This window comes from Herpailurus yagouaroundi, unplaced genomic scaffold, assembly GCF_014898765.1.
Source record: "Herpailurus yagouaroundi ecotype Mexico unplaced genomic scaffold, PumYag 190, whole genome shotgun sequence".
Classification (NCBI taxonomy): domain Eukaryota; kingdom Metazoa; phylum Chordata; class Mammalia; order Carnivora; family Felidae; genus Herpailurus; species Herpailurus yagouaroundi.
This window is the reverse complement of record NW_024412421.1, coordinates 24,895,320-24,915,678: the sequence shown is the minus strand read 5'-3', so window position 1 is coordinate 24,915,678 and position 20,359 is coordinate 24,895,320. Positions and strand designations below refer to the sequence as shown.

The 20,359-nt window shown below is 43.7% G+C and overlaps 1 protein-coding gene and 1 pseudogene across 5 annotated transcripts in view; both read left to right on the top strand.

Annotated features, from left to right (window-relative positions):
• The window catches only part of IL34 (interleukin 34), a 79,738-nt gene that overhangs the window by 52,040 nt on the left and 7,339 nt on the right, over positions 1–20,359 (top strand). For 4 of the 5 annotated variants that reach the window (XM_040443087.1, XM_040443090.1, XM_040443088.1 and 1 more), the window contains one exon: positions 15,883–16,297. In XM_040443087.1, coding sequence (XP_040299021.1) covers positions 16,270–16,297 — 28 coding nt within the window. In that variant the 5' untranslated portion in view covers positions 15,883–16,269. Of the gene's footprint in view, positions 1–15,882; positions 16,298–17,089; positions 17,230–20,359 lie in introns of those variants that run through there. The other variant, XM_040443089.1, reaches the window with a different exon arrangement.
• Positions 5,870–7,931, top strand: LOC121009777 (dnaJ homolog subfamily C member 7-like; annotated as a pseudogene).

The window sequence follows — 20,359 nt, the reverse complement described above, 5'->3', positions numbered from 1 at the left end:
TTGACCCCATTGCTTCAGCAACAACAAAAAGGGAAAGTAAACTTTTAGAGATTAAAAAATCTTAAGAGTTCAGAACTTGCTACAGATCTACAGATCTACAGAAATCAAGCTAGCCTGGTACTGACATAGAGGTAGCTGGACATCTAGATCTATGGTCAACTGAGTTTTGCTGAGGATGCCAGCCAGTGAAGGAAGAATGGTCATTTAAAAAAAAAAAATGGTCCTCGCCCACCAATGCAAGTTATTCAAGACAGCACAGGGGAAGTGCCCTACAGTTCCGCACCACTCCAGGGACTATCCAAAATGACGAAACGGAAGAATTCCCCTCAAAAGAATCTCCAGGAAATAACGGCAGCTAATGAACTGGATTTAAACAATATAACAGAAAGTGAATTTAGAATAGTAGTCATAAAATTAATCGCTGGGCTTGAAAACAGTATAGAGGACAGCAGAGAATATATTGCTACAGAGATCAAGGGACTAAGGAACAACCAGGAGGAGCTAAAAAATGCTATAAATGAGCTCCAAAATGGAGACAACCACAGCTCAGATTGAAGAGGCAGAGGAGAGAATAGGTGAATTAGAAGATAAAATTATGGAAAAAGAGGAAGCTGAGAAAGAGAGAAAAGAAATCCAGGAGTATGAGGGGAGAATTAGAGCACTAAGTGATGCACTAAAGAGAAATAATCTACGTGTAATTGGTATTCCAGAGGAGGAAGAGAGAGGGAAAGTGCTGAAGGTGTACTTGAAGAAATAATAGCTGAGAACTTCCCTGATCTGGGGAAGGAAAAAGGCATTGAAATCCAAGAGGCACAGAGAATTCCCTTCAGACGTAATAACTTGATTCAATCTTCTGCACGACATATAGTGAAACTGGCAAAATACAAGGATAAAGAGAAAATTCTGAAAGCAGCTAGGGATAAACGTGCTCTAACGTATAAAGGGAGACTGGTAAGACTCGTGACCGATCTCTCTACTGAAACTTGGCAGGCCAGAAATGAATGGCAGGAAATCTTCAATGTGATGAACAGCAAAAATATGCAGCTGAGAATCCTTTATCCAGCAAATCTGTCATTTAGAATAGAAGGAGAGATAAAAGTCTTCCCAAACAAACAAAAACTGAAGGAATTCATCACCACTAAACCAGCCCTACAAGAGATCCTAAGGGGGATCCTGTGAGACAAAGTACCAGAGACATTGCTACAAGCATGAAACCTACAGACATCACAATGACTCTAAACTCATATCTTTCTATAATAACACTGAATGTAAATGGACTAAATGCGCCAACCAAAAGACATAGGGTATCAGAATGGATAAAAAAACAAGACCCATCTATTTTCTGTCTACAAGAGACTTGTTTTAGACATGAGGACACCCTCCGATTGAAAGTGAGGGGATGGAGAACTATTTACCATGCTACTGGAAGTCAAAAGAGAGCTGGAGTAGCCATACTTATATCAGAAAAACTAAACTTTAAATTAAAGGCTGTAACAGGAGATGAAGAAGGGAATTATATAATAATTACAGGGTCTATCCATCAGGAAGAGCTAACAATTATAAATGTCTATGTGCCGAATACGGGAGCCCCCAAATATATAAAACAATTACTCACAAACATAAGCAACCTTATTGATAAGTATGTGATAATTGCAGGGGACTTTAACACCTCACTTACAACAATGGATAGATCATCTAGACACACAGTCAATAAAGAAACAAGGGCCCTGAATGATATATTGGATCAGATGGACTTAACAGATATATTTAGAACTCTGCATCCCAAAGCAACAGAATATACTATCTTCTTCAGTGCACATGGAACATTCTCCAAGATAGATCACATACTGGGTCACAAAACAGCCCTTCATAAGTATACAAGAATTGAGATCATACCATGCATACTTTCAGACCACATTGCTATGAAGCTTGAAATCAACCAAAGGAAAAAGTCTGGAAAACCTCCAAAAGCATGGAGGTTAAAGAACACCCTAGTAAAGAATGAATGGGTCAACCAGGCAATTAGAGGAGAAATTAAAAAATATATGGAAACAATCAAAAACGAAAATACAACAATCCAAATGCTTTGGGATGCAGCGAAGGCAGTCCTGAGAGGAAAATACATTGCAATCCAGGCCTATCTCAAGAAACAAGAAAAATCCCAAATACAAAATCTAACAGCACACCTAAAGGAAATAGAAGCAGAACAGCAAAGACACCCCAAACCCAGCAGAAGAAGAGAAATAATAAAGATCAGAGCAGAAATACACAATATAGAGTCTAAAAAAACTGTAGAGCAGATCAATGAAACCAAGAGTTGTTTTTTTGAAAAAATAAACAAAATTGATAAACCTCTAGCCAGGCTTCTCAAAAAGAAAAGGGAGATGACCCAAATAGATAAAATCATGAATGAAAATGGAATTATTACAACCAATCCCTCAGAAATACAAGCAATTATCAGGGAATACTATGAAAAACTATATGCCAACAAACTGGACAACCTGGAAGAAATGGACAAATTCCTAAACACCCACACACTTCCAAAACTCAATCAGGAGGAGCTAGAAAGCGTGAACAGACCCATAACCAGTGAAGAAATTGAATCAGTTATCAAAAATCTCCCAACAAATAAGAGTCCAGGACCAGATGGCTTCCCAGGGGAGTTCTACCAGACGTTTAAAGCAGAGATAATACCTATCCTTCTTAAGCTATTCCAAGAAATAGAAAGGGAAGGAAAACTTCCAGACTCATTCTATGAAGCCAGTATAACTTTGATTCCTAAACCAGACAGAGACCCAATAAAAAAAGAGAACTACAAGCCAATATCCCTGATGAATATGGATGCAAAAATTCTCAATAAGATACTAGCAAATCGAATTCAACAGCATATAAAAAGAATTGTTCACCATGATCGAGTGGGACTCATTCCTGGGATGCAGGGCTGGTTCAACATTTGCAAATCAATCAACGTGATACATCACATTAATAAAAGAAAAGGTAAGAACCATATGATCCTGTCAATTGATGCAGAAAAAGCATTTGACAAAATTCAGCATCCCTTCTTAATAAAAATCCTCGAGAAAGTCGGGATAGAAGGAACATACTTAAACATCATAAAAGCCATTTATGAAAAGCCCACAGCTAAAATCATCCTCAGTGGGGAAAAACTGAGAGCTTTTTCCCTGAGACCAGGAACACGACAGGGATGTCCACTCTCACTGCTGTTGTTTAACATAGTGTTGGAAGTGCTAACATTAGCAATCAGACAACAAAAGGAAATCAAAGGCATCAAAATTGGCAAAGATGAAGTCAAGCTTTCACTTTTTGCAGATGACATGATATTATATGTGGAAAATCCAATAGACTCCACCAAAAGTCTGCTAGAACTGATACATGAATTCAGCAAAGTTGCAGGATACAAAATCAACGTACAGAAATCAGTTGCATTCTTATACACTAACAATGAAGCCACAGAAAGACAAAGAAACTGATCCCATTCACAATTGCACCAAGAAGCATAAAATACCTAGGAATAAATCTAACCAAAGATGTACAAGATCTGTATGCTGAAAACTATAGAAAGCTTAGGAAGGAAATTGAAGAAGATATGAAGAAATGGAAAAACATTCCGTGCTCATGGGTTGGAAGAATAAATATTGTCAAAATGTCAATACTACCCAAAGCTATCTACACATTCAATGCAATCCCAATCAAAATTGCACCAGCATTCTTCTCGAAGCTAGAACAAGCAATCCTAAGATTCATATGGAACTACCTAAGGCCCCGAATAGCCAAAGTAATTTTGAAGAAGACCAAAGCAAGAGGCATCACAATCCCAGACTTTAGCCTCTACTACAAAGCTGTAATCATCAAGACAGCATGGTTTTGGCACAAAAACAGACACATAGACCAATGGAATACAATAGAAACCCCAGAATTAGACCCACAAAAGTATGGCCAACTAATCTTTGGCAAAGCAGGAAAGAATATCCAATGGAAAAAAGACAGTCTCTTTAACAAATGGTGCTGGGAGAACTGGACAGCAACATGCAGAAGGTTGAAACTAGACCACTTTCTCACACCATTCACAAAAATAAACTCAAAATGGATAAAGGACCTGAATGTGAGACAGGAAACCATCAAAACCCTAGAGGAGAAAGCAGGAAAAGACCTCTCTGACCTCACCCATAGCAATTTCTTACTTGACACATCCCCAGAGGCAAGGGAATTAAAAGCAAAATGAACTCTTGGGACCTCATGAAGATAAAAAGCTTCTGCACAGCAAAAGAAACAATCAACAAAACTAAAAGGCAACCCACGGAATGGGAAAAGATATTTGCAAATGACATATCGGACAAAGGGCTAGTATCCAAAATCTATAAAGAGCTCACCAAACTTCACACCCAAAAAACAATCCAGTGAAGAAATGGGCAAAAAACATGAATAGACACTTCTCTAAAGAAGACATCCGGATGGCCAACAGGCACATGAAAAGATGCTCAACGTCGCTCCTCATCAGGGAAATACAAATCAAAACCACACTCAGATATAACCTTACGCCAGTCAGAGTGGCCAAAATGAACAAATCAGGAGACTATAGATGCTGGAGAGGATGTGGAGAAACAGGAGCCCTCTTGCACTGTTGGTTGGAATGCAAACTGGTGCAGCCACTCTGGAGAACAGTGTGGAGTTTCCTCAAAAAATCAAGAATAGACCTACCCTATGACCCAGCAATAGCACTGCTAGGAATTTATCCAAGGGATACAGGAGTACTGATGCATAGGGGCACTTGGACCCCAATGTTTATAGCAGCACTCTGAACAACAGCCAAATTATGGAAAGAGCCTAAATGTCCATCACCTGATGAATGGATAAAGAAATTGTGGTTTATATACACAATGGAGTACTACGTGGCAATGAGAAAGAATGAAATAGGGCCTTTTGTAGCAACGTGAATGGAACTGGAGAGTGTTATGCTAAGTGAAATAAGCCATACAGAGAAAGACAGATACCATATGTTTTCACTCTTATGTGGACCCTGAGAAACTTAACAGGAACCCATGGGGGAGGGGAAGGAAAAAAAAAAAAAAAGAGAGGTTAGAGTGGGAGAGAGCCAAAGCATAAGAGACTCTTAAAAACTGAGAACAAACTGAGGGCTGATGGGGGGTGGGAGGGAGGGGAGGGTGGGTGATGGGTATTGAAGAGGGCATCTTTTGGGATGAGCACTGGGTGTTGTATGGAAACCAATTTGACAATAAATTTCATATATTAAAAAAAAATGGTGCTCGGACAGCTGGCCACATGAAAAAGAATGAAGTTGGGCTCTTAGCTCACATCATATACAAAAATTAACTCCAGATCTATCACAGACTTAAATGTAAGAGCTACAACTATAAACCTCTTAGAGTGAAACATATATAAAAATCTTTGTGACCTTGGATTAGGCTACAGTTTCTTAGATGGGACACCAAAAGCAAAGACAACCAAAAAAGAAAAAAAAAAGATAAACTGGACTTCATCAAATTTAAAAACTTTTGTGCATGCTGGGACACTATCAAGAAAGTGAAAAGACAACCCACAAAATGGGAGAACATAGTTACAAATCATGTATCTGATGAGAGTCTAGAACCCAGAATGTATAAAGAGCTTTTACAACTCAAAAATAAAAAGGTAGGGATGCCTGACTCTTGATCTTGGCATCTTGAATTCGAGCCCCATGTTAGGTGTGGAGATTACTTAAAAATGAATTCTTAAAAAATAAAAAATAAAGAGATAATTTATTTTAAAAACAGGCAAAGGACTTCAATAGACTTTTTTCTAAAGAAGATAAATGGCCAGTAAGCACATGAAAACATGCTCTGTAGTCATCAGGAAAATACAAGTAGAAACCACATTTTGCACCCACTGATGGGTATAATAAAAAAGAGTAACAAATGTTGACAAGGCTGTGGAGAAATCAGAGCCTCATTCACTGCTGATGGGATATACACTTTGGAAAACTCCTTTGGAAAACAGACTGAATGGTTCCCTCAAAAAGTCAAACACAGAGTGACCATATGACCTGGCAACCCCATTCCTGGGAATATACCCAAGAGAAAACATGTCCACACAAATGTCCATAGCAGGACTATTCATAATAGCCCCCTAATGAGAACAACCCAAATGTCCCTCAGCTGGTGAAGGACTAGAGAAAATGTGTATCCATACAATGGAATATTATTTGACGATAAAAAGGAATGAAGTATGGTCTCAGTGGTAAGACAGTGTTGCTGCGGAGTGCCATGTGTTAATGGTGGTGACAGAACCAGAGCTGCTCCGCAATGAAGTAAGGAGGGAGGCAGAGTCTTTCACGGAAAAAGGAAATGCGAACCATACCAGGAAAGATTATAATGAAGCTTGTAACCATTATACAAAGGACAAAGATATGTGTCCTAAAAATTCTAGCTGTAATGAGAATTGAGCAGCCGCTTTCATGATGCTCAGAGGGTTCCAGGAAACTTTTGGAGATTCACAGCAGTGAAGTTGAATGACAGTTTCCCCTGGGGACATCTATGGGAAGGCAAATGCCCCCTATCTCAAGGGAATGCCATGGCAGCATGTCACAGTTTCCAGAGAGTCCTGCAACTGGATCAAAAAATTCTCAGGCACAACAGGAGTTCAAGAATGCTCATAGAATATGAGAAAATAACAGAAACAGATTTTGAGAAGTCGGATTTTCGGAAAGTGGTTTTCTGCATAGAGTGTTCCCTGCCTGCCATTGCTTCAAAATCACCAAAGCATACTATTTAGCAATGCTGGGTCATTATCCAGAAGCACAGTTTGTGGCCAGTGACATTCCACCAATGTGCATGCTGTGTAGGAATGAGGTCTTTGCCTATATTATGAAGACTGTATTGAGAAGGCACTTCAGTTTTTTGTACAGGCTCCCAAGATGGCTCCTGATCATCAAAATGACTACCTGGCTTGCAGAAATGCCAAAGCACTTAAAGCAAAGAGGATGGGAATAAAGCATTTAAAGAAGGAAATTACAAGCTGGCATGTGAACTGTACACAGAAGCCTTGGGGAACAGACCCCAACAATATAAAAACAAATGCTGAACTCTACTATAATTGGGGTACAGATCATTCCAAGCTTAGGAAAGGAGATGGTGCAATAGAAGACAGCACAAATGCAGTGAAGCTTGATGCCACTCACTTAAAATACTCCATGGGAAGAGCTCAGTGTAACATGGGCACAGAAAAATATGAAGAGGCAGTGCAGGACTGTGGAAAAGTGCAGCAGACGGAGAAAACATAAGAACAAATACAGCTCCTAAAAAATGCACAGCTGGAGTGAAGAAAAGGAAAGATTATTACAAGATTCTGGGAGTGGACACGAATGCCTCTGAGGACAAGATCAAGAAAACTTACCAAAAATGAGCCTTGGAGCATCATGCAGATGGGCTCAGGGGAGCCAGTGCTGAAGCTTAGAACGAGGAGGAGAAAAAGTTCAAGAAGTCAGAGAAGCTTTTACTGTCCCCACTGGTCCCAAGAAGAAGAGTCACTGTGACATTGGACAGGACCTGGGTGAGAAGGGCGTGAATATGGGTGAGTTTGATGCCAACTGTATTTTCTTTGGCATTCTTTGGTGGTGCTGGGCCTTCAGCTTTGAAGCATCTGGTCCAGGGAATTTCCTTTTTCAATTTGGCTAGGAAGAGAAAACCATCCAAAATCCAGAGAGTGCAGACTTGCTCAGCATGACCTTGAATGTGGACACAATTCACCTCCTTTCTTCTTCACTTTTCCGTGTTCTTGGAACAGTTTCTTCTTCTCATGTGGATACCCTGGGTCTGTGTGAATAAGGTGAAGGAAAGGGTGTGGGAGGGAGGAACGGCTTGGACAGGGAAGCAGTTTGTGAATTTTTGTTTGGCTGTTTAACTTTATTTAAAAAGGCAAAAAAATGGGGGGTGGCACCTGCCTGGCTCAGTTGGTAGAGATTACGATTCTTGATCTCAGGGTTGTGAGTTCGAGCCCCACACTGGGTGTGGAACCTACTTGAAAAAAATAAATAATAAAATAAAATCCTCTTCGGGCACCTGGATGGCTCAATTGGGTAAACGTCTGACTCTGGATTTTTGGCTCAGGTCATGCTATGGTTCGTGAGCTCGAGCCCTGAGTTGGGCTCTGCACTTACAGCACGGAGCCTGTTTGGGGTTCTCTCTCCCCACTCCCCTCTCTGCCCTTCCCCCACTTGCACTTTCTCTCTCTCTCAAAATAAATAAATAAACATTAAAAAATATAAAAGAAAATTAAAATACTCTTTAAAAAAGGAAAAAACAACTAAGGGGTTAAAATGTTTTGGCCCTTAAAAAAGAAAAATAAAAGGGAGGGGCACCTTGCTGGCTCAGTTGGTGGAATGTGCAACTCTTGATCTTGGGGTTGTGAGTTCGAGCCCCAGGTTGGGTGTAGAGATTACTTAAAAATAAAACCTTAAAATTTTTTTAAAAAAGGAATGAAGTACTGATAAATCTCATGTCTTAGTTTGCTTGAGCTGCCATAATAAAATGCCATAGTTAGGGTGGCTTAAAGAACAGAAATGTACTTGCTCATGGTTCTGGAAATCTGAGATCAGTGTGCTGGAATGGTTGGTTTCTTCATTTCTTTACAAAAAATTTTTTTTAAATGTTTATCTATTTTTGAGAGAGAGACACACACGGAGTGGGAACAGGAGAGGGGCAGAGAGAGGAGACACAGAATCCCAAGCAGGCTCCAGGCTCAGCGCTGTCAGCACAAAGCCTGACTAGGGGCTCAAACTCATGAATCATGAGATCATGACCCGAGCCAAAGTTGGACACTTAACCGAATGAGCCACCGAGGTGCCCCAAGAATGGAGGTTTCTGGTGTGGCCTCTCCCCTTGTTGCAGGTGGTTGCCTTCTCGTTTTGTGCTCACATGATCTCTTTTCTGGGGGGGCACACAGAAACCGCTAGCAAACTCTCTGGTGTCTCTCTCTTTTTTTTTAAGTTTATTTATTTATTTTGGGACAGAGAGAGAAAAGAGAATGAGTTGGGGGGGGGCAGAAAGAGAGAGGGGGACAGAATATCTGAAGCAGGCTCTGGGCTGACAGCAGAGAGCCCGATGCAGGGCCCAAGCTCATGACCTGAGCTGAAGTCCCCCGTGTCTCTTCTTACAAAGGTACAAATCCCATCATGAGGCCCCACCCTCGTGACCTCATCTAATCCTGATCTACCTCCCAGTTACCCTAATTACCTCCCAGAAGTCCCATCTCAAATACCATCACACTCAGGGCTAGGGCTTTAACATATGAATTTAGGGGGACAACATGCAGTTTATCACATGGTACAAGATGAATGAACACTGAAAACATTACACCAAGTGAAAGAAGCCAGTCATAAAGGGCCACATACCATATGACTCCATTAATACAAAATGTCTAGAGGAAGCAAATCCATAGAGACAAAAAGCAGATTAGTGGTTCCCAGGGACTGGGGGTGGGGGAGGGCAGGAAATACACAGTGACTGCTAATGAATACAGTTTATTTTTGGGGTAATGAAAATGTTCTGGAATTAGATTGTGGGCGATTGTTGCACAACTTTGTGAATCTACTAAAAAAAGAATCCCACTGAATTATACACTTAAATTTTTTTTAATTTACATCCAAGTTAGTATATAGTACAACAATGTTTCAGAAGTAGATTCCTTAGTGCCCCTTACCCATTTAGCCCATCCCCCCTCCCACAACAACTCCAGTGACCCTCTGTTTGTTCTCCATATTTATGAGTCTCTTCTGTTTTGTCCCCCTCCCTGTTTTTATATTATTTTTGTTTCCCTTCACTTATGTTAATCTGTTTTGTGTCTTAAAGTCCTCATATGAATGAATCTTATGATATTTGTCTTTCTCTGACTAATTTCACCTAGCATAATACCCTCTACTTCTATCCACGCAGTTGCAAATGGCAAGATTTCATTCTTTTTGATTGCCAAGTAAAACTCCATTGTATGTGTGTACACACACACACACACACACACACACACACACCACATCTTCTTCATCCATCCATCGATGGACATTTGGGCTCTTTCCATACTTTGGCTATTGTTGATAGTGCTGCTATAAACATGGGAGTACATGTGTCCCTTTGAAACATGTCCCTTCAAAACACCTGTATCCCGTGGATAAATGCCTAATACTGCAATTGCTGGGTTGTAGGGTAGTTCTGTTTTAGTTTTTTGAGGAACCTCCATCCTGTTTTCCAGAGTGGCTGCAACGGTTTGCATTTCCACCAGCAGTGCAAAAGAGATCCTCTTTCTTTGCATCCTCACCAACATCTGTTGTTGCCTGAGTTGTAAATGTTAGCCATTCTGACAGGTGTGACGTGGTATCTCATTGTGGTTTTGATTTGTATTTCCATGATGATGAGTGATGTTGAGCATTTTTCATCTGTCGGTTGGCCATCTGGATGTCTTCTTTGGAGAAGTGTCTCTTCATGTCTTTTGTCCATTTCTTCACTGGATTATTTGTTTTTTGGCTGTTGAGTTTGACAAGTTCTTGATAGATTTTGGATACTAACCCTTTATCAGATATGTCGTTTGCAAATATCTTCTCCCATTCTGTCAGTTGCCTTTTAGTTTTGCTGATTGTTTCCTTCACTGTGCAGAAGCTTTTTATTTTGATGAGGTCCCAGTAGTTCATTTTTGCTTTCATTTCCCTTGCCTCCAGAGACGTGTTGAGTAAGAAGTTGCCGTGGCTAAGATCAAAGAGGTTTTTGCCTGCTTTCTCTTCGAGGAGTTTGATGGCTCCCTGTCTTACATTGAGGTCTTTCATCCATTTTGAGTTTATTTTTGTGTGTGGTGTAAGAAAGTGGTCCAGGTTAATTCTTCTGCATGTCGCTGTCCAGTTTTCCCAGCACCACTTGCTGAAGAGACTGTCTTTTTTCCATCGGATATTCTTTCCTGCTTTGTCACAGATTAGTTGGCCATACGTTTGTGGGTCCATTTCTGGGTTCTCTATTCTGTTTCATTGATCTGAGTGTCTGTTCTTGTGCCAGTACCATACTGTCTTGATGATTACAGCTTTTGTGGTATAGCTTGAAGTCCGGGATTGTGATGCCTCCTGCTTTGGTTTTCTTTTTCTGGCTATTCGGGGTCTTTTCTGGTTCCATACAAATTTTAGGATTATTTGTTTTAGCTCTGTGAAGAATACTGGTGTTAGTTTGATAGGGATTGCATTGAATATGTAGATTGCTTTTGGTAGTATCTACATTTTAACAATATTTGTTCTTCCTATCCAGGAGCATGGAATCTTTTTCCACTTTTTTGTGTCTTCTTCGATTTCTTTCATAAGTTTTCTGTAGTTTCCAGTGTATGGATTTTTTCACGTTTTTGGTTATATTTATTCCTGGGTATTTTATGGGTTTTGGTGCAACTATAAATGGGATCGATTCCTTGATTTCTCTTTCTGTTGCTTCACTGTTGGTGTATAGGAATGCAACCGATTTCTGTGCATTGATTTTATATCCTGCCACTTTGCTGAATTCGTGAATCAGTTCACACAGTTTTTTGGTGGAATCTTTAGGGTTTTCCATATAGAGTATCATGTCATCTGTGAGGAGTGAAAGTTTAACCTCCTCCTGGCCGATTTGGATGCCTTTTATTTCTTTGTGTTGTCTGATTGCTGAGGCTAAGACTTCCAATACTATGTTGAATAACAGTGGCGAGAGTGGACATCCCTGTCTTGTTCCTGACCTTAAGGGGAAAGCTCTCAGTGTTTCCCCATTGAGGCTGATATTAGCGTTGAGTCTTTTGTATATGGCTTTTGTGATCTTGAGGTATGGTCCTTCTATCCCTACTTTCTTGAGGGTTTTTATCAAGAAAGGTTGTTGTATTTTGTCAGATGCTTTCTCTGCATCGATTGAGAGGATCATATGGTTCTTGTCCTTTCTTTTATTGATGTGATGAATCACATTGATTGTTTTGTGGATATTGAACCAGCCCTGCATCCCAGGTATAAATCCCACTTGGTCGTGGTGAATAACTTAATGTATTATTGAATCTGGTTGGCTAATAATCTTGTTGAGGATTTTTGCATCCATGTTCATCAGGGAAATTTGTTTATAGTTCTTTTTAGTGGGGTCCTTGTCTGGTTTTGGAATCAAAACTATAGGTTTGAGCCTCACACAGAGCCTGCTTGGGATTCTCTCTCTCTCTCTCTCTCTCTCTCTCTCTCTCTCTCTCTCTCTCCCTCCCTCCCTCCCTCCCTCCCTCCCTCCCTCTCTCTCTCCCTCTCTCTCCCTCTCCCTCTCTTTCCCTCTCTCTCTGCCCCTGTCCTGCTCTCTCTCAAATTCCTTCTGAATTATAGACTTTTAAATGGCAAATTTTAGGGCATGTGGATTATATCTTAACACTAAAAAAAAAAATAAGGAAAAAAGATGTAGGGACACATCAATCAACGGATCACTTTGTTAGGCTCTCGATTCAAACAGAGCAACTTAAAAAAATTTTTTTTTAAAACAACCAGGAAAAGTTGAACATGGATTCTGTATTAGATGATATAAGGGATTATTTGTTTGGGAATGTGAATAATAGTAATGTGATTATATTTTTAAAAATCTAATATTCACAACTGAACTATGCAGAATACTCCAATTTTATTTTCTTGCACAACTTTGCCTCTTGTGAGCTTTGTAATGACTGCTGTAAGCTGCGGGGTAGACTGTAAGTGTTTTGCGAGAGGCACATTCTCAAACTCTTCACTCTCCCCCATGAGATAGGAAAAGAGAGAGGGAGAGGGACAGGAAGAGAGAGGCGCCCTGGGCCCTCTCAGGTGTGGGAAAGGCCACTCTTAGGCAGACTGCTGTCAGGCCACTGGCCTGGCCTTGTTTGCCCTGTTTCCAGGCCTCTGTGGGCAGCCTGGTTTCCCCTGGGCCACCATCCCCACTGTAGCTCCTGTGTGTCATCAGGTAACTGTGTGTCCTCTTTGGCTTTCCCAAAATTCCTCCATTTAGGTGGGGCTCAAAGGGTGGGGCCACAGAAGGTGCCCAGGATCAGGACTGTTTGGTGTGGTGTGAAGGTGACTGGGACCTGCAAGTTACAGACAAGGCCCAGGACAAATGAAAACTTCTGTCCACACCAAAACCTGTATGCAGGGGCTCCGTGAGTTGAGCTGATCAGACTTTGGCTCAGTTCATGATCTCACGGTTCATGGGTTCGAGCCACACACAGAGCCTGCTTGGGATTCTCTCTCTCCCTCTCTCTCTGCCCCTGACCTGCACTCTCTCAAATAAATAAAGTTAAAAAACAAAACCATCTGTATGCAGAGGCTGGTAGTAGCTTTATTTGTTATCATCAAAAACTGGAAACAATTCAGATGCCCTTCAACTGGTGTCTGTACAACAGAATACTACTCAGCAAGGAAAAGGAGCAACCTGCTAACACACACAACAGCCTGGCTGAATCCCAAATGCAGTCGGCTCAGTGAAAGGACCCCGGCACAAAAGGGCACATGGTGTCTATCTGGCATTCTGGAAAAGGCAATACTGTGGGATAGAACATGGATGAGCTGTTGGATGGGGCTAGGGCTGGGAAAAGGATTGTCTTCAAAGTAGCAGGAGGGGATTTTCTGCATAGTTGGAAATGTTTTATGTCTGGATCAATTATACAACAATTATACAACTCTGAATTTGTCAGTTTTATTTGTCATAAAATTGTACACTGAAAAAGTGAATTTTACTGTATATACGTTATACCTCCACAAACCTTAAAAAAAAAAAAAAAACTAACAACAACAAAAGGTTTCAGTTAGGTTAGTGTTCATGGCGACTGGGAACACTTGTGTTCTTTGTGTGAGGCCCAGCCTGCCTGCTGGGAACCTCTGAGGGTAAGGGCCAGCCCTTCTGGTACGTTCTGTGGAGATGGATGCCACCATGGACAATACCCCCACATTATACCTGCTTCTCCCTCCTGCCATTAACGTGTGACCATTTCTCCAGAGCAAACAGGGAGGGCAAGGGCATGGAACAGAACAGAGTCAGAGAATTTAAGAATTTCTTTGAGGGGCGCCTGGGTGGCGCAGTCGGTTAAGCGTCTGACTTCAGCCAGGTCACGATCTCGCGGTTCGTGAGTTCGAGCCCCGCGTCAGGCTTTGGGCTGATGGCTCAGAGCCTGGAGCCTGTTTCCGATTCTGTGTCTCCCTCTCTCTCTGCCCCTCCCCCATTCATGCTCTGTCTCTCTCTGTCCCAAAAATAAAAAGAACAAAAAAAAAAACAAAAAAAAAAACGTTGAAAAAAAAGAATTTCTTTGAATTTCAGAGCTGGCTCTGTCACTGGCCAACTCAGTCTCTCAGAACCTGTTTCCTCATCTGCAAAATGGAGACGAGAGCTTTATCTCACAGAATCCAGTGAGTGATAGAGATGACTATGTGAGAGCCCCAGGTGGTAAGGGTGTCCTAATGAGTGGATGTGTGGATGGATGTCAACTGGTGGGAGTGGCTACCAGTGTTTGAATTCTTGTCCCACTGCTTACAAGCTATGTGACCTTGGACAAATCTTAACCTTTCTGTACCTTGATTTCTTCATCGATAAAAATGAGATTTTTATGACCTGGCAAGATTATCATGAAGATTCATTGAATACAAAAGCCCAAGCCCTGGGCCTAGCTATTCATAGCGACCACTCAGGAAGAGCAATCCTGTTATTATCACAGGGTTGCTAAATTTAGCAAATAAAAATACAGGACTTGTGGGGTGCCTAGGTGGCTCAGTCAGTTAAGCATCTGACTTTTTTTTTTTTTAATTTTTTTTTTCAACGTTTATTTATTTTTGGGACAGAGAGAGACAGAGCATGAACGGGGGAGGGGCAGAGAGAGAGGGAGACACAGAATCGGAAATAGGCTCCAGGCTCTGAGCCATCAGCCCAGAGCCTGACGCGGGGCTCAAACTCACAGACCACGAGATCGTGACCTGGCTGAAGTCGGACGCTTAACTGACTGCGCCACCCAGGCGCCCCAAGCATCTGACTCTTGATTTCATCTCAGATCATGATCTCAGGGTCATGGGATCGAAACCCATGTTGGGCTCTGCACTGACAGCACAGAGCCTGTTTGGGATTCTCTCCTCTCTCTGACCGCCCCCCACTTGGGTACACATGCAAACACTTTTTCTCTCTCAAAATAAATAAATAAACTATATATATATAGGACTTCTGATTAATTTGGAATTAAATAATTCATTGTTTAATTAAATAACATTGAATCATTAAATCATTAAATAACGATTTTTTTAAAAGTATATGTGCCATGCAATATTTGGGACATACTTATACTAATAAGTATTCATGACATAATTATACTAAAAAAATATGTGTTGTTGGTATGAAATTCAAGTTTAACTGAGCACCTGGTGTTTCATCTAGCAACCCTATTAAGAGGGGGTCAAGGATTTGGCGAATAGGAGATTGGGACTAAGCCTGAAGGTAAAAAGAGGGATTAATACTCTGCTGTTTTAACCTCATGGCCACCTGAATAGCCTGAGGTACTTTACTTACATGCAATATCACCTCCTTCAGGAAGCTCCCTTGATTTAACCCACTTGGCCTTTCGTTCCCTGGTCCTGCTTTTGTTTAGGCCTGTGGCTGCCGGCTGGTGTCATCGTGATTCACTCCCTGGCCAGTGCTGCCCTTGGGATGTTCTGAAGTCATTTCTTGTATGTGAGCCTGTTTCCCAGAGTAGCCAGCCTCCAGGGCTGGGCTGTGAGCCTGCAGTCATTCCCGGGGGTCCCTGCCAGGTGGTGGGTACAGCGCACACATAGACTCTTGGTGCCTGCAGCTGATGGCTGAGTGGCAGCACTGCTCTTACATAATCCGTTTCTCTCCTCCTTTCTCTTTCCAGAGCCAGATTTCACATTGAGCAGCTGCAGACGGAGAAATCAGAGAAAGCACAACCCAGCCCCAGATTCCAAGGGGCCTGCTGGGGACTCTCTCCTTCTGCTCGAGAGGGAAAGACCCCGAGGCCACTGTCTCAGGCCAGATCCTGGCTGCCATGGGACTCGCAGCTACTGCCCCCCAGCTGCCCTCCACACTGCCAGGCAGATAAGGGCAGGCGCTGCCCCAGGAGCACCTGCCGCCCCCTGCCGGGCCACTCCTCTGTGGTCAACCCTCCCCCAGCTTTGGGCCACCTTTGCTGACGCGAGGCCATGTAGGCCCCACCTGGGCCTTTGTGGATACACACACTGCTGGGGACACCGCCTCTGCTCTCTGGGGGACACAGCGTACCACCATGCCCCGGGGATTCGCCTGGCTGCACTGTGAGTACTGGGGGGGTCCTTGGAGGCTGCCCCGGGAGGCCTTGGCCCAGAGCCGGGCTCTGCTGTAACCATGGCAACTGGGCCATTCTTGCTGGTGGGAAGTTGAGATGCTTCCCAGCCGAACAGCCTCGGGACTCCCGTGGCTGCCCTCTGCCCTGTCTCTAGCTGACCTGAGCTCAGACCGTCATGGTGGGTACAAGTCCTAGGTTGGGTGGGTATGGTCAGTGGGTGGTTAAGGGGATGGGGCAGGCACTGGGGGCAAGTGACAGTGTTACCTTCTTAGGCTTTATTAGTGCTACTGTGTATGGGGGGTGGGGGCAGTGGTGGCAGAGAGGATTTCTGGCCTCCCTGGGTGTGGCCAGCCCGGGGTGGAAGCTTGTGAAAGTGTCTGGGCCCCAAAACACGTGGGAGAAGTGCTGCCAGGTGCTGGAGAAGGCAGCCTATTCCCTCTGCCCCTCCCTCCATAATAGAACAAAATTAAAAGGCAGAAAGAGAAGTGTTGTTGGTAAAAAGAAAAATAAGTTGAAATGAGGACAGAAAGCGTCTAGAAAGCCTCTCAAGCCTGCTGGTGGGAGGCCAGACCAAGATCCCTTCAGACTCCAAGATTCAATTGAATTGACTCAAATTCAACACATTTTTCTGGTGCCTCCCACATGCCCACTGGAGAGTTACTGTCATGGCAACAAGGACCCAGGCTGGCTCGCACCCCTCTCTCTAATGCCTGGCAGGGAGTTAGGTGCTAGGAATTCCCTCATGAGGTCCAGGATTTGATCCTGCAAGGGATCCAGCCTGGTCCTTGTGGAGGGATACTGCAAAAGGTCGAGGCATTCAGAACAGGCAGAAGGACCTAGATCCCATGTTCTGGAAGTTTCCAGGTCGTGAGGAGCAAGAGGAGCAGCATGGGTGAGGTGCCACTTGAAATCGTTTCGGAGGTGGGCAGTGTTCACACTGGTAGATGTGAGAAGGTGAAGACAGGGTCCGGGTAGAGGAAATAGCTCGAGCAAAGGATCAGCAGGTGGGACTGTGAGTGGCTGGGCTGGAAAGCCAGTTTGGGCCCAGATGATGGAGGCCTTGAAAACGAGGCAGCATGGAGCCCTGGAAGGTTCAAGATCTGGGGACTTGGGGTTGTCACTGGGAATTGCTCTGCTTTCGGAAGATCAGTCTGTGGCTGCTGTTGCAACCTTCTGGGCAGGAAGTGATGACAGTCTTGTTTGTGAGATGGCCGTGGAAATAGAAGTCATGGCCTTGGCAAGGATTGGCTGTGGGGTGGGAGGCAAGAAGGGGTGCAGATCAGAGGCTTGTAGATAGAAGGATGCTGGAGGGTGCTGGAGAAGGATGGGCTGCTATAGTTTAGTATCTTAAAACAGAAATTGATTCTGTCCCAGGTCTGGAGTCCGGAAGTCTAAAATTAAGGTGTGGGCAGGTATGACGCCTCTTCCAAGACTCCTTTCTGCCTCTTCCTGCTTCTGGTGGCTCCTGGCATTCCACAGTTTGTGGTTGTATCACCCCAATCTGTGTCTGTCTTCTCATGGCCTTTCCCTCTACATATCTCTGTGTCCTCTTATAAGGACGTCAGCCATTGCATTCAGGGTAGGCCTTCATTTTATCTGTAAAGACCCCATGTCCAAATCAGGTCACATCTGAAGTTCTGAGTGAACAAGAATTTGGGGGGGGGGGATGCTATTCAAGTCCCTCCACAGGCTCAGATTTGGTCGCTGGGGGTGCTGGTGGTGGACAGTTCCCATTTGTCCCTGCACAAGGGGCTGTCCCCAGGAGAGGTGCAGCCCTTCCCCCTCCCAGCCAGGGACCCAGGAAGGTAGCTCCTTCCTCACTTGCTCTTCTTCAGCCTCCTGTTCTGTCTTGCGGGGGCAAGACTAATGCCCTTGCAGGGACAGGGTTGCATTGGCTGTGGGGCCCTCGGGGGTGCAGAGCAGCAGTGAGGCTATTATGGCCCTGCTGTCCCTGTGTGGTCACCGGTTTGCTGGCCTGTTTCTCAGGGTGGAAGCAGCAAAAAAGAGGCTTAAATTTGGAAATGGTGGTCAGTCTGAAGATCTAAAGGAGGTCTGGTTCTGGGGGGAAGGCACATCATCCAAGGACAGGGTTCCTGGTACAGCCCATACATGCCAGGCTGGCACATGGTAGCTTTCTAGGACTCAGTGCTGCTTCGGAGCCCACAGTTGCCAGGCACCAGAGACCTAAAACCAGGACACAGGTAAGGGCAGCTAGGGTAGGACTTCAAGTGTGGAGTGGGCAGCCGTGGGTGACTGCCACATGAGAAAGAGGACCAAGTGTGGACAGATACTTCTAAAGACAAGATGCAAATTCAGATTTGTATATGAAATCTCTGTGAACCAGATATGGCCCTTGGGACACCAGTTTGCTACTGTCTCTGGAGGTCAGTGGTCCTCAAAGTGCAGTCCCCAGACTGGCAGCAGTAGCACCTGGGAACTTGTTAGAAATACAAATTCATTGGGCCCACCCCAGACCTACTGAATCAGACACTCTGGACCCTAACCAGCTCTCCAGAAAATTCAGGTGCATGTTCCTGATTCCTCGCTCAAGGTCAACCCCCAAAGTGCTCAGTGAACGAGATCATGTTGTGGTTAACTGCATTATGTGTTCACATACTAGGGGCCAAGCTGTCTGGTCAAGACAATGAGTGAATTGGACAGATGGTGCAAGACACAGAGATTGCAGGGGGCTGGTGCAGGCAAGGGAGAGCCTGGGAAGGGAAGGAGTCATGGTGAGACCTTGAAAGAGGTCTGCCTTGTGAGAGGGTACCCAGGGCAGGGGCAAAGTGTGAGCAAAATCTGCGAACCAGGAATGATCTTGATGAGCAGGGGGTGCCCGGCTCAGGGGCTTAATGGTTTAGAGACGAGACAGAAAGCATGCAGAAACACTCATTCAGTTTGTGTTTAACTGTTCCTTTGTCCAAATGTCAGATCAAGCACTTGGGAAGAGACAGAGAGAGCAAATGCAAGATGTATTGCAAATTTGCAACCCTGAGAAAATGTGGTTGGCACATTTCTGTGAGAGGAGGGACTGGTGTGCTGTAGCCATCTTGGGCATGGGGTTTGAGTCCAGAACGTTCCTAGTGAGGGCCCAGCCAGAGCAAAGGCATTTGAAGCACGACTGAGAAGGGGAGAGAGTGACAAGAAGCAGGCCCAGCCCAGTGAGGGATCAAGAACAAAAGTCTCCCTGGGCACCTTGGTGGCTCAGTTGGTTCAGGGTCCAACTCTTGATTTCTGCTCAGGTCATGATCTCACAGTATGTGACTTAGAGCCCCGCATTGGGTTCCTTGCTGACATTGTGGAGCCTGCTTGGGATTCTCTCTCCCCCCTCTCTCTGCCCTCCCCTGCATGTGTGCATGCGCACACTCTCTCTCTCAATAAATAACTTAAAAAAAAAGTCTCCCTGGGAATGCAAGCTGGTGCAGCCACTCTGGAAAACAGTACGGAGGTTCCTCAAAAAACTGAAAATAGAAGTAGCCTATGACCCAGCAGTTGCACTACTAGGCATTTATCCACGGGATACAGGTGTGCTGTTTCGAAGGGACATGTGCACCCCCATGTTTATAGCAGCACTATCTACAGTAGTCAAAGTACGGAAAGAGCCCAAATGTCCACGGATGGATGAATGGATAAAGATGTGGTATATATATACAATGGAGTATTACTTGACAATAAAAAAGAATGAAATCTTGCCATTTCCAACTACATGGATGGAACTGGAGGGTATTATGCTAAGTGAAATTAATGAGTCAGAGAAAGACAAAAATCATATGAATTCACTCATATGAGGACTTTAAGAGACAAAACAGATGAACATAAATGAAGGGAAACAAAATACAAAAACAGGGAAGGGGACAAAACAGAAGAGACTCATAAATATGGAGAACAAACTGAAGGTTACTGGAGGGGTTGTGGGAGGGGGAATGGGCTAAATGGGTAAAGGGCACTAAGGAATCTACGCCTGAAATCATTGTTGCACTATAGGCTAATTTGGATGTAAATTAAAAAAAAAAAAAAAAAGCTTCTGACAGTGAAGGAAACAATCAACAAA